Here is a 13,178-nt window from a genome sequence, read left to right as displayed (position 1 = left end):
TATTGAAGAAGATTCCAAACAACATTTAATCCAGGAAATCCACTTATCATTGAACCCCATGCGTTTCATCATATACAGTAAGAAATCCCACTCCACTGAATCATACGCCATTTCATAATCCACCTTGAAGATTAATGTCGATCGCTTCTTGGCCTTAGACTCATGAACAACCTCATTCACAATTGCAACACTGTCAAGCATATACCGCCCTCCAATAAACCCAAATTGACGTTCATCAATCAGCTTCCCTATGACCGTCTTCAGACGTACTGCAAGCAACTTTGAGACTACCTTGTATATACAGCCAACTAGTGAGATAGGTCTGAATTCATTTAAGTTCTGAGGGGAACTTACCTTTGGAATGAGAGCGATAAAGGATGCATTACAACCTTTTGGCCAAGCTCCCCGCTTATGGAAATCCTTCACTACCTTCGAAAAATCACCCTTTAAAATTGGCCAGAATTTTTGGATAAATTTGAAATTAAACCCATCCGGACCCGGGCTTTTATCGCCACCACAGTCCCACACAGTAGCCCGAATATCTTCATCAGAAAAAGGAGCTGTCAAAACAGAATTATCTAAGTCAGATAGGGTCTTGAACTGAACTCCACCCAACCGAGGTCTCGATCCAGCAACTGATTTAAATTTAGCTTCAAAGAAACTATGAACAGCCTCCTTGACCCGCGTAGGATGCTCTTCCCAAGTGCCATCAACAACCAAACCCACTATAGCATTAGCTCGTCGCTTCCAATTTATAGTAGAATGGAAAAAGCTTGTTTTCTGGTCTCCCTCAGAAATCCATTTGGATCGAGCTTTTTGACAAAGTAGAGACTCATTAAGTCGAAGTACCTACCAGAATTCAAGAGTAGAATTGCCGAATTTGTTGGACTTGTTGGGAGCAATAATAGAAAGGAGAGAAGAGAGAAAGAAAAATCACACAGGAGTTTTTAACGTGGTTCGGAACACAATGTGTGTACCTACGTCCACGGCTACACTAGGTAGTAATATTTCTTTGGTGTGTATAATTCTTACAATGAGGTGCTTATATATAGTAGGAGTAAGTCAACCTCCTCCTTATTCTAAGCGATGTGGGACTTACAAATAGACTACATAAGCGATGTGGGACTACAAATAGACTACATAACATAACAATTCTCCCACTTGGAGTCTAATTGTAGTACTTCTTGTAAGCAATAAGCTAATATGCTCTCCACCTAGTGTAGCGCCTTCGTCTTCAATTATCCTCGAAGGCCAGCTGAGGCAATGCAAAGCCTCTGCTTATCAGCTGTAACAGTCTTGGTCAACATATCAGCTGGATTCTCTGACCCTAAGATCTTGAACAGAGATAATTCTTCATCACTGATAAGTTCTCTGATGAAGTGATACTTCATCTGTATGTGCTTGCATCTGGAGTGAAAGACAGGATTTTTTGCAAGGCAAATAGCACTTTGACTGTCACTAAACAATGGAGGAACATCTTGTTCTTTTCCCAATTCTTTGAGAAAATTCTTCAGCCATATCATCTCCTTGGCTGCTTCTGAAATGGCAACATATTCTGATTCAGTGGTTGAGAGAGCAACTCTATTTTGAAGTTTAGACTTCCAACTCACAGCAGTTCCTCCTAAGGTGAAAATATAACCTGTGGTGCTTTTTCCACCATCTGAGTCTCCTCCTAGATCTGCATCAGAAAACCCCTGTAAAGTGAGATAATTTCTTCTAAAGCATAGACACATTCTTGAAGAACCCTTAAGATATCTCAGTATCCACTTTACACCTTCCCAATGCTCCTTCCCAGGATTTGACATGAATCTGCTGACAACTCCCACTGCATGTGCTATATCAGGTCTTGTACAAACCATAGCATACATCAAGCTCCCTACTGCAGATGCATAAGGAACTGTTGTCATGTAACTTTCTTCTTCACCTGTTTGTGGGGACTGCTTCTTTGAAAACTTTAAGTGATTTCCCAAAGGAGTGCTTCTGGTATTGGCATCTCCAACGTTGAATCTGTCCAGTAATTTTTCAACATATTTCTCTTGGGACAACTTCAGAACACCTTCTGATCTATTTCTGGAAATCCTCATACCAAGGATTTGTTTGGCTGGACCAAGATCCTTCATCTCAAAGTTTTCTGACATCTGTTGCTTCAACCTGTTAATTTCAGTCATATTTGATCCTGCTATCAACATGTCATCAACATACAAAGCAAGAATACTATAATTGTCAGCAAATTTCTTAACATAGCAACAATAATCCATGTCACATCTATTAAAACCTGAGTTGCTCATAAACTCATTAAACTTCTTGTACCACTGTCTCGGTGCCTGTTTCAGACCGTACAAGCTTTTGTGAAGCTTGCATACAAGATTCTTCGTGCCTAGAACTTCAAAACCTTCAGGTTGTGTCATATAAATCTCTTCTTCCAAATCACCATGTAGGAATGCAGTTTTAACATCTAACTGCTCCAAGTGAAGATTCTCTGCAGCTACAATACTCAGGATAACTCTTATAGTGGTCATTTTGACAACTGGAGAAAAAATCTCTGTGAAGTCAATTCCTTGCTTCTGCTGAAACCCTTTCACTACAAGTCTTGCCTTGTACCTTCTGCTGCCATCAGATTCTTCCTTCATTCTATAGACCCATCTGTTCTGTAGAGCTTTCTTTCCTTCTGGTAACTTGGTCAGAGACCATGTTCCATTCTTCTGAAGGGACGTCATCTCGTCTTTCATTGCTAGCTCCCACTTGATAGAGTCATTCCCCTGCATGGCTTCACCAAAATATTCTGACTCTCCAGTATCAGTTAACAACAGATAATTCAACGAAGGAGAATACCTTTGTGGTGCTTTCGGCGTTCTTGTAGATCTCCTCACTTGAGTTATAGGAGTTTCAATTACTGCTGTTGGCTCTTGTTCCAGCTCAACTTCTACCCCATCATCCTCGTTCTCGGGATTAATCTGGTTTCTTTTGGCTACATCACTTTCTGAAATTTCTTCCAATGCCACTCTTTCAGAAAGTTCCAACTGTTTACTTGAACTCATAGATTCTGCAGAAGACCTGTCTTTATAAAGCACACTTTCATTAAAAGTAACATTTCTGCTTCTAATGATTTTCCTGTTTTGTTCATCCCAAAACCTGTAGCCATACATATCAGACCCATAGCCAATAAAGAAGCATTTTATGGCCTTGGGGTCCAATTTGTCTCTCCTATCAGAGTCTATAAGAACATAAGAGACACAACCGAAGACTTTCAAATGTGAAAGACTTACCTCCTTACCAGACCATACCTCTTCAGGCAACTGATAATCCAAGGGAACAGATGGTCCTCGATTTATCAGGTAAGCTGCTGTATTAATGGCATCTGCCCAAAACATTTTTGGCAACCCGGACTGGATTCGCATACATCTAGCCCTTTCGTTCAAGGTCATGTTCATTCTTTCCGCGACACCATTTTGCTCAAGTGTACCTGGTATTGTCTTGATCATTCTGATCCCAATTTCTGAACAAAACTTTTTGAACTCCTGGCTGTCATACTCCCCGCCATTATCAGATTTCAGACTCTTAATCTTCAAGCCTGTCTGATTTTCAACTTCTGTTTTCCACCTTTTAAACACAGAAAACACATCAGATTTATTTTTGAGAAAATAAACTCATACCTTTCTTGTTGAGTCATCTATGAAGGTGACATAATAGCGTGAGCATCCAAGAGATTTCACTGGGGCTGGACCCTACTGTATGCACCAATTCGAGCTTTTCTGATTTTGATTTCCTGCCTGCTTTTGAGAAGCTAACCTTTCTCTGTTTCCCCAAAATGCAATGCTCACAAACACCAAGATCAACATGCTTCAAATTTGACACCTTACCCTTTGATGCCATGATCTTCATTCCTTTTTCACTCATGTGTCCAAGTCTTTGATGCCATATAGATGAGCTATTGACAGCTTCAGTTACTGCTATCATGTCCTCCTCTCCAACCATATAAAGGGAGCCTCGTTTCTTTCCTCGAGCTACAACCAGATTGCCTTTCGTCACCTTCCAAGCTCCACCTCCAAAAGTGGTGTGATAACCCTCATCATCCAACTGGCCTATAGAGATCAAATTTCTCTTTATTCCAGGGACATGTCTGACATTATGAAATGTCCAGAGAGTTCCATTAGAGGATCTGATATCAATATCACCTCTTCCCACAATATCAAGTGGTTTTCCATCTGCAAGATAAACCTTTCCAAACTTTCCACATATATAGTTAGATAATAATTCTTTTGAAGGAATAGTATGAAAAGATGCACCTGAATCAATAACCCATGAATCAACAGGACTATCCAAGCTGCAAATTAATGCGTCTGCTACTTCCTCAGTTGCTGCATTAGCATATTCATCATCATCTTGCCTCTTTTGGTAAATTTTCTTCTTCCTTGAGGCTTTGCATTGATTGGTGAAGTGACCTTTTCTGTCACAATTCCAGCAAGTGATGTCATTCCTGACTCTTGTCTGACTTCTGCCTCTTGATTTTGATCTACCTCGGCCTTGGCTTTGATTGTGACTCTTCTGGCTACCTCTTCCTCTACTTTCAGTATTCAATGCTGAACCGGAAGTGTTTGAAGACTCTCCTGAATCTTTCCTGCGAATATCTTCGCTTAAGATCAGGTCTCTGATGTCATCAAACTTCAGCTTGTTATCCCTTGCGGAGTTACTAACCGCAGTGACAGTTTCAGCCCAACTATCCGGTAAGGATTGTAACAGACTCAAGGCCATCAATTCGTCGTCAAAGGTAATCTTCACTGACGATAGCTGCGAAATAGTTGTATTAAAGCTATTAATGTGTTCAGTTACAGAGTTACCTTCTCCCATTCTGAGATTGAATAGACGTCGTATCAGATGTACTTTATTGGCGGCAGATGGCTTCTCGTACATATTTGATAATGCCTTCATCAGATCTGCAGTAGTCTTCTCATTCACAATGTTGAAGGCAACATTTTTGGATAACGTCAATCTGATCACACCAAGGGCCTGTCGATCTAACAGATCCCAGTCTTCCTGCTTCATGTCGTTTGGCTTCTTCCCTGTCAAGGGTTGATACAACTTATTTTGGTACAGATAGTCCTCCATCTGCATCTTCCAAAACCTGAAGTCTCTACCATCGAACCTCTCGATCTTCACCTTCCCTTCTTCTAGCGCCATTGCTCCCACTTCTTCCTCTAAACTGAGGATCTATCCCACAAACCTAAAGCTCTGATACCAGTTGTTGGGAGCAATAATAGAAAGGAGAGAAGAGAGAAAGAAAAATCACACAGGAGTTTTTAACGTGGTTCGGAACACAATGTGTGTACCTACGTCCACGGCTACACTAGGTAGTAATATTTCTTTGGTGTGTATAATGCTTACAATGAGGTGCTTATATATAGTAGGAGTAAGTCAACCTCCTCCTTATTCTAAGCGATGTGAGACTTACAAATAGACTACATAAGCAATGTGGGACTACAAATAGACTACATAACATAACAGGACTCTTTTGAAAGGATTGGCAGATTGTGTAGGGATACTATGCAGATGATGAGTAAGATAAGAGCATAGAAGGGCATCAAACACATTGCTTTATAGCTTCAGATTCACATTAGAACTATAAAATGATCCATACATCATTAAGAACTTTCGTAGAATCTTTTTTTTCAAAACAAAGAGAACCTAAAAATTACATATTACTATAAGAAATCACAAAGTACCTTTTCCCCTTCATATCAATCCCTAACATAATTAAAAAGAAAAAAACATTTGGCATCCTCCTAAGCCCAAATTTTGGCTTTCTAGGTTAGCAAATGCATGCTAATGTAGAGTTTCAAGTTAATTCCTATGCAAAGCGTATACTTATACTAAAATCATAATCAATTTTATCAACCTCTATGATTATTCCAGTTATGTAAATGCAGAATGCTTGGAAGAGATATTATATTAATAGTACCAGGAGGGTGAATAGAGAGCAAATAATTTATGGTCTTACAAGGTGAAAGACTTGTTGGGGTCCTCAACCCTGAACTCACCGACAAAGTTGGTTTTCGTAGAATCATCATAGGTTATATACTTATTAAAAGACAAAAATAAAAGTGATACGATGAGTGATGTGAGAGTAGAACCATTAATTGTTAAACAACTTATTATTTTATTTTATTTTTGGTATAGACCCCAGTCTCCAGTATTCGGCCTCCATTCGGATGCCGACTATTTTAAATTTGGGATTTAGTCACACTTAAAGCTCTTCATCCCCCTTCCACCCCCAGTGTATTATGTGAGGATTGAACCTGAAAGCTCTTCCTATAAACCTGCACACTCATCGTGCGTTGCCAACTGAGTCATCATGAGTAACTTATGAGTTCACATGCAATTTTAATCGACTTGCACATGTAGCACAGCACTGGTTGCTTTTCAAAAGTTGTAGGCCCTAAATATCTTTTCTATGATTTTATGAAAAATATGACAATTTGAAATCCACATTTCCATAACATTTTTTTGGGTACATACATTTCAAGAACATTTAGCATTGAAGAATTGGAATAAAAAATAATTGAAGTTATTTAAAATAATAAAAAATAATTTTTTTTACTTTTTTTTGTAATAATACGAAAAAAGGAAAATAATTGTAAAATTAATTTAACGACTAACACAACTAGGTTTATAAAAGATGCTCTTAATGCCATTTCAAAAAAACAAAAAAAGATGCTCTTAATGCCTCTGATTTCTGTATCTTGTGTAGCTTGCATTAGCACCAAAGCTGTAACTTGTGGCAGGGTCCACAATCACAAAAACATGTCGGGTTAGTGCCTTAGTGGACATGATGGAAATTGTAAGGGGTCAAATTTGATACTGTATTGCATTTCCTATACAATGAGAAAACTGAAATTTGGGTCAGAATCCTCACAATTGTATAGCTCTCTAAAGTTTTCTGAAGTTGAAATTTTGTGTTTGTGTCTATCTTTCTCTTCATAGTTTCCCGTGCTCATGCAAGCTACAGACTAGCGAAACACTGTCAGAAGTCATTGGGACTCTTCTCATTCATCTAAACCAAATACAGTCACAGATTAGCATGCACATATTGATTTTGCAAGTACTTGGATGAAGCCTACAGCCCCATACCGGATAACTATTCTTCAAACCTTCCAAATTCGAGAACAATTGGTGATGGTATATGTATATGTAGATATATGATAATTGATAAGTTCTTAACAATAAAAACAATCTAATACTGAAACTTTGAAAAATGAACCTAAAAAATCCATAAGCAAATCTACTATGCCAACAAATTCTTAATAAAAAATTGTTAAGTAAGATACAGATTTCCATATAGTTGAATATATACTCATGAATCATTACATGTCTCTAATAATTGATTTATTTGAAGGAGGAAAAGGACAAAAAAGAATATGTAACAAAGTCGAAGTTTAGCTCCTTCATTCATCACCATCTTTTTCTTCTGCTTCTGACACATGAGAAAGTGGAGTGGTGGAAGGTCTGCTTCAATGCATTATGATGAGGGTTAATTACCTCACTATCCAAGGATAACTTAGGCCTTTACTCTCTATAAAAGAGCATGTTTACACACTAAACATACACATAGGAAAACTCAGAGATGAGTTATTTTACCGATAGAAAGCCACATGCTGTGTTGACTCCATATCCACTTCAAGGCCATATCAACCCTTTGTTCAAACTAGCAAAGCTGCTTCACCTCAAAGGCTTTCACATAACCTTTGTTCACACTGAATACAACCATAAGCGCTTGCTCAAATCAAGAGGTCCCAACGCCCTTGATGGCCTCCCTGGCTTTCGCTTTGAGACCATCCCAGATGGTCTTCCCCCCATGGAAGGCGGCGGTGGTGGTGGTGATGTTAGTCAAGACGTAATATCTCTTTGTGAATCAATCACAAAGAACTTCCTCCCCCACTTTAATGACCTTCTTGCTAGACTTAACAACTCGGCCAATGCTGGTCTTATACCCCCAGTTAGTTGCCTAGTTTTTGATTGTTCCATGACCTTTACTATGCAAGCTGCTGAAGAACTTGCACTACCAATAGTTCTCCTTTGTTCAGCAAGTGCATCTACTTTCCTGTCCGGTTTCTACTTTCGTACATTGTTTGAGAAAGGTCTCATACCGCTCAAAGGTAACAATATAAGTTCTTCTTTCTCTGCAGTCTGTAGAGTATAATATGTGTGCAAGTTTTAAGCCAAAATAACTTTTGTGATTATGATATGCAGATGAGAGTTATCTAACAAATGGATATTTGGACACTAAAGTAGATTGGATTCCATGTATGCAAAACTTTCCACTCAAGGATCTGCCTAGCTTTATAAGGACAACAGATGCAAATGATTTTATGGTAGAATTTATCATTGAAGTGGCAGCTAGTGTTCACAGAGCCTCTGCTATTGTTTTCAATACTTCTAATGAACTTGAGAGTGATGTCATGGATGTCCTCACCTCTAAGTTTCCTTCTCTTTATGCCATTGGCCCTTTCCCTTCATTTTTAAATCAAATTCCGCATAACCAATTGGCACCTTTAGATTCCAATCTTTGGAAAGAAGATACCAAGTGTCTCCAATGGCTTGAATCCAAGGAACCCATGTCCGTTGTTTATGTGAATTTTGGCAGCATTGTAGTTATGACTCCAGAGCAACTCTTGGAGTTTGCTTGGGGTTTGGCCAACAGCAAGAAATCCTTTTTGTGGATCATTAGGCCTGATCTTGTCATTGGTGGCTCCGTGATTCTGTCATCTGAGTTTGTCAATGAAACTTCAGATAGAGGCCTAATAGCAAGCTGGTGTCCACAAGAGGAGGTGCTGAACCACCCTTCAATTGGTGGATTCTTGACTCATTGTGGATGGAACTCAACCATTGAAAGCATCTGTGCAGGAGTGCCAATGTTGTGTTGGCCATTTGTTGCCGATCAGCCAACAAACTGTAGGTATATTTGCAATGAATGGGATATTGGGATTGAAGTTGATACAAATGTGAAGAGAGAGGAGGTGGAGAATCTGATCCATGAATTGATGGTGGGAGATAAAGGAAAGAAAATGAGGCAAAGAACCATGGAGTTAAAGAAGAAGGCAGAGGAAGACACTAGACCTGGTGGTTGTTCATACATGAACTTGGACAAATTGATTAAGGAAGTGTTACTTAAAAATAAATAGATTAAAGTGTTTTAATTATGCAGGGAAAATGCTTTTTAGTATGAAAGGTGTTTTTCTGATTAATGTGCTCGGCTGAGACAAACTGCATGGTTCTGCAGATATTTGCAAAACAAATTTTAAATAAAACCCACCCATGTATTGCAACATGCTATAACCTGTAAATTCAGCTTGTGTAAACATGCACAACCTCATGGTTTGTGCAAGCTAAGTGCCCCTGTCACGACCCAAAAATCCCAAGCCGTGACCGGCGCACAGACTATCACCCAAGTCCGGCAAGCCCTTTACACATAACCCATTTATAACCAATTCACCACGATAAATACGTCCGCATAAATTTATAAAAAAAGACAGAGTCTCCTTTGTATTTCAGTAATCTCAAAATAACATAACCTGCTAAATAATATTCTCCAAATCCAAATTTCAAGAAAAGGTACAAAACCAAAATTCGACGCTCAATGTCAACCTTTAAAATTAAGAAGATACCGTCAACCCCAAACTAAATTCACTTATGACTCCCTATAGCTGCAGATAACTAGAATCAAAGAAGTAACATAGCAATGAGGCCACCAGCTGATGGAGGCCTACCAGCAAGACAACTGACAATCTGAATCCAAGAACAGCTTGCTACTCAGCTGCTGAAGAATCTGTGGATGAAATAATAAAGGGGTAAGTCACAAAGACTTAGTGAGGATTTAACAACCACCATGAACAGGAAAGGGAAACATATGAAGCACGAGTTTTTCACTATCAGTTCAGAGTGGATAAAATATATCATATTAATAAAATTAATAAGCAGCATTTCCAATAAGAGATGATCAAACTGCCAAGTTTATAAATAACTGTTTCAATGAAACTGAATAAAAATCATGTCAGTCATATGAAAGCATTTAAAAATCAGAAATATAATTTAATAGGGTCACACATGTAGAACCGTGAGGCGGCTCCATCTCGTTGATAGCCCTCTCCTCCTAAGGGATGGCCTATCCGATAGGGGCGGCTCCATCTAACGGATAGCCCTTTCCTCTCTCGTATCACATGTCACATCGTATCATATCATCGGGGGAAGCTACATCTCGTTGATAGCCCTTTCCGTGCACTGGCGGCTCCATCTAACGGATAGTCCTCTCCTCCCGGAATCAAACTAGTTAGGTGCACCTAGGCCGTTACCTCCGCTAACGGCTACGGGGTTCTATCAAGGATCCCCAAAACCGTTTTCTCAAACCAGTTCAAGTCTCATCTGAAGTCCCAAAATCAACTTTCCAATTTCACAATCTCAGTTTCACATAATTTCCAAAATCAAAACAATATAAATACATTTCTCATGTCAGTTCAGAATCAGACTCAGATCATTTTCATAAAACCAGCTTTCAGATAATTCACGAATTGTAAAGTATGTTTCCCCAATTTAAATAAATATGCAATATGCTAAAATAATCAAATCATCAGTCGTATAATTATTAAAAGTAAGTCACAGTGATTGAAAAATCACTCACAGCTATAACGAGCCAACTGGACCGTCCTCAGCAATTTTGCGACAACCCAACGAACCTTCACCCGTCAAATCTGAATCACCAAAATTAAATTTCAACCTTCAGCAACTATAATCTTATGTCATACTACCCGTGAGCAACTACGAAATCCCAATTGTATACTCAGAGCCCTAAATAATTTTACCTTAATCTAACATACAGATACGATACAATGCCGTTCTCCAAATTCATGGGTTGAGAATATACCTTAAATAAATTGAATTGGACAATGCTGAAGGGCTGGATTTACTTCTCCTTCAAAGCACCACTCCTACTCCAAACAGTTAAACCAGGTTTGTTCCATTTGAAACCCCGTCAACCTTGTTCGTGAATGGATATATATTAAAGGGGAATTGGGGTTGTTTTCCTTTGGAACAAGAGTAAAAGAAGAAATTGAAGAAGTTCTGTGGGAGAAGTAAGGAGGAGAATATGTCGAGAAAGAAGAAAGGGAGGTTACGGCTGGGAAAGAAATATTGGGAGTAGGTTCAATGGTTTTTCTTTAAACAATTAGGGTATCTTATTTTCAAAAAACAAAAGGTGGGTTACGTGACCCCACCCCCTTTTCAATCAGACCACGTTTTTTTTTTCCTCCCCCATCCTTGCATAATCACTTTTATATAATATAATATGATAATGACAATTATAATAATTAAGCTCATAAACATTAAACGGGTCGTTTCAATCTTCCCTCCTTATATAAAATTCGTCCTCGAATTTTAAAGTCACACTAACCTTGAGATTCGAACAAGTGGGGATACTTTTCCCGCATGATATCCTCGGCCTCCCAAGTCGCCTCTTCACTCGATGGTCCTTTCCAAAGAACTTTTACTGAACCAACATCTTTAGAACGTAGACGTTTCACTTGTCTATCAACTATAGCTACTGGATGCTCCGTGTACATCCTCATGATGGATGATGTGAGAAGGATCATATAGGTACTTCCGCAGCATAGAAACATGAAAGACTGGATGAACTGCAGAAAGATCTGGCGGAAGTGCCAAACGATAAGATACAGAACCAACCGTCTCCAATACCTCAAACGGTCCAATGAACCTTGGACTCAGTTTTCCCTTTTTACCAAACCGTAGCACTCCTTTCATTGGAGAAACACGTAAAAAGACATGGTCACCAACTGCAAACTCCAAAGGGCGTCGCCTCTTATCAGCATATGACTTCTGCCTACTTTGAGTTGTAACCAGGCGGTCTCGAACTATCTTAATCTTCTCTATTGCGTCCTGAATAAGTTCTGGGCCTACAAGTTTAGCTTCTCCAACCTCGAACCAACCTATAGGTGATCTTCATCTCCTACCATATAAGGCTTCAAATGGTGCCATCTTAATACAAGACTGATAATTGTTATTATAATCAAGCTTGATCCGGGTTAAATAATCATCACAACTATCTCTAAGGTCTAAAACACAAACACGAAACATATCCTATAAGATTTGAATAGTCTCTAAGAATGGCCACCTGTTTGGGAATGGAAACCTATCCTCATTGTCAAGTGAGTTCCTAAAGCAGTTCGAAACGATTAGAAAAACTAAAAAGTGAATATAGTTCCTCAATATGAACAAATAACTAAGGGTACACCATGCAAGAAATAATCTCATCCAAACGACACTTAGCATATTGAGTTGCAATGTAAGTAGTGTTCACTTATAAGAAATATGCAAACTTAATCAACTAATCTATGATTACCTAAATATAATCATAACCTTTGATCCTAAAAAAACTTGTCACCAAATTCACAACAATACTTTCCAACTTCCATAGTGATATCTCGATAAATTGACCTAGCTCTTCTAGTTCTTAGTGCTTATCCTTCAATCCATGTCATACTAAACATTTAGAAACAAAATTCACTATGTCTTTCTTCATTCCTTCGCACCGACAAAATTCTTTCACATCTTGATACAGTCTACTAGAACTAGAATGTATGGTTTAAAAATAATGATAGAAGTCCTCTAATATTTCCCTCCTCAAACTCTTTTTTTTATAAGCAAATGAATTAATAGGGAGCACAAGGGGTGCCCTAACCCAAGTACAAAAGGATCAATCTAGGAGACAAATTAAATGGAAAATTATACCTTAGCAATGTAGAAGACACACTTAGATATTCCACCTACAGACCCTTCCAACCCACAATGCGGAACTTATTCATGGTGCTATTAAAACCATCAACACATGCCCAGGGAAATGAATTGGACCTGCTACAGAACAACATGTAACCAATAAGAGAAGTAACAATGATCTCCAACCACCAATATATTCAGAACCAAGGAAGATTTGTGTCCCTAATTAATTTTATGGAAGCCACGTTCCCCCAGCAGAAATGGACCTTGAATTGGATCACTATAATCCCTACCACCCTACCAGCACAATCAAATTTAAACTGACAACAGCACTAAACCAGTTTCACAGCAACACAACGAGAGACCAAACGATCAAAGTTCTTGACTGAATTTATGTAGTT

At 38.7% G+C, this 13,178-nt stretch overlaps 1 protein-coding gene and 1 pseudogene across 1 annotated transcript; one reads left to right on the top strand and one right to left on the bottom strand.

Annotated features, from left to right (window-relative positions):
• The first annotated feature begins 7,498 nt into the window (after nt 1-7,498).
• On the top strand, nt 7,499-9,322 carry LOC130739424 (7-deoxyloganetin glucosyltransferase-like). The gene is made up of 2 exons (XM_057591710.1): nt 7,499-8,150; nt 8,245-9,322. The coding sequence occupies exons 1-2, from the start codon at nt 7,619-7,621 to the stop codon at nt 9,174-9,176; spliced, it is 1,464 nt and encodes a 487-aa protein (XP_057447693.1). The 5' UTR covers nt 7,499-7,618; the 3' UTR covers nt 9,177-9,322.
• A 174-nt stretch (nt 9,323-9,496) lies between these two features.
• LOC130737013 (uncharacterized) lies at nt 9,497-12,003 on the bottom strand (annotated as a pseudogene).
• Nucleotides 12,004-13,178: the final 1,175 nt, after the last annotated feature.

This window comes from Lotus japonicus, chromosome 2 (genome assembly GCF_012489685.1).
Source record: "Lotus japonicus ecotype B-129 chromosome 2, LjGifu_v1.2".
NCBI lineage: Eukaryota > Viridiplantae > Streptophyta > Magnoliopsida > Fabales > Fabaceae > Lotus > Lotus japonicus.
Note: the sequence above shows the minus strand (reverse complement) of the source record. Positions and strands in the feature narration are given on the sequence as shown.

Coding starts and splice junctions, on each gene's coding strand:
- LOC130739424 (XM_057591710.1), top strand. CDS start 7,619: ATGAGTTATTTTACCGATAGAAAGCCACATGCTGTGTTGACTCCATAT. Junction 8,151..8,244: donor AGGTCTCATACCGCTCAAAG/GTAACAATATAA, acceptor TATGATATGCAG/ATGAGAGTTATCTAACAAAT.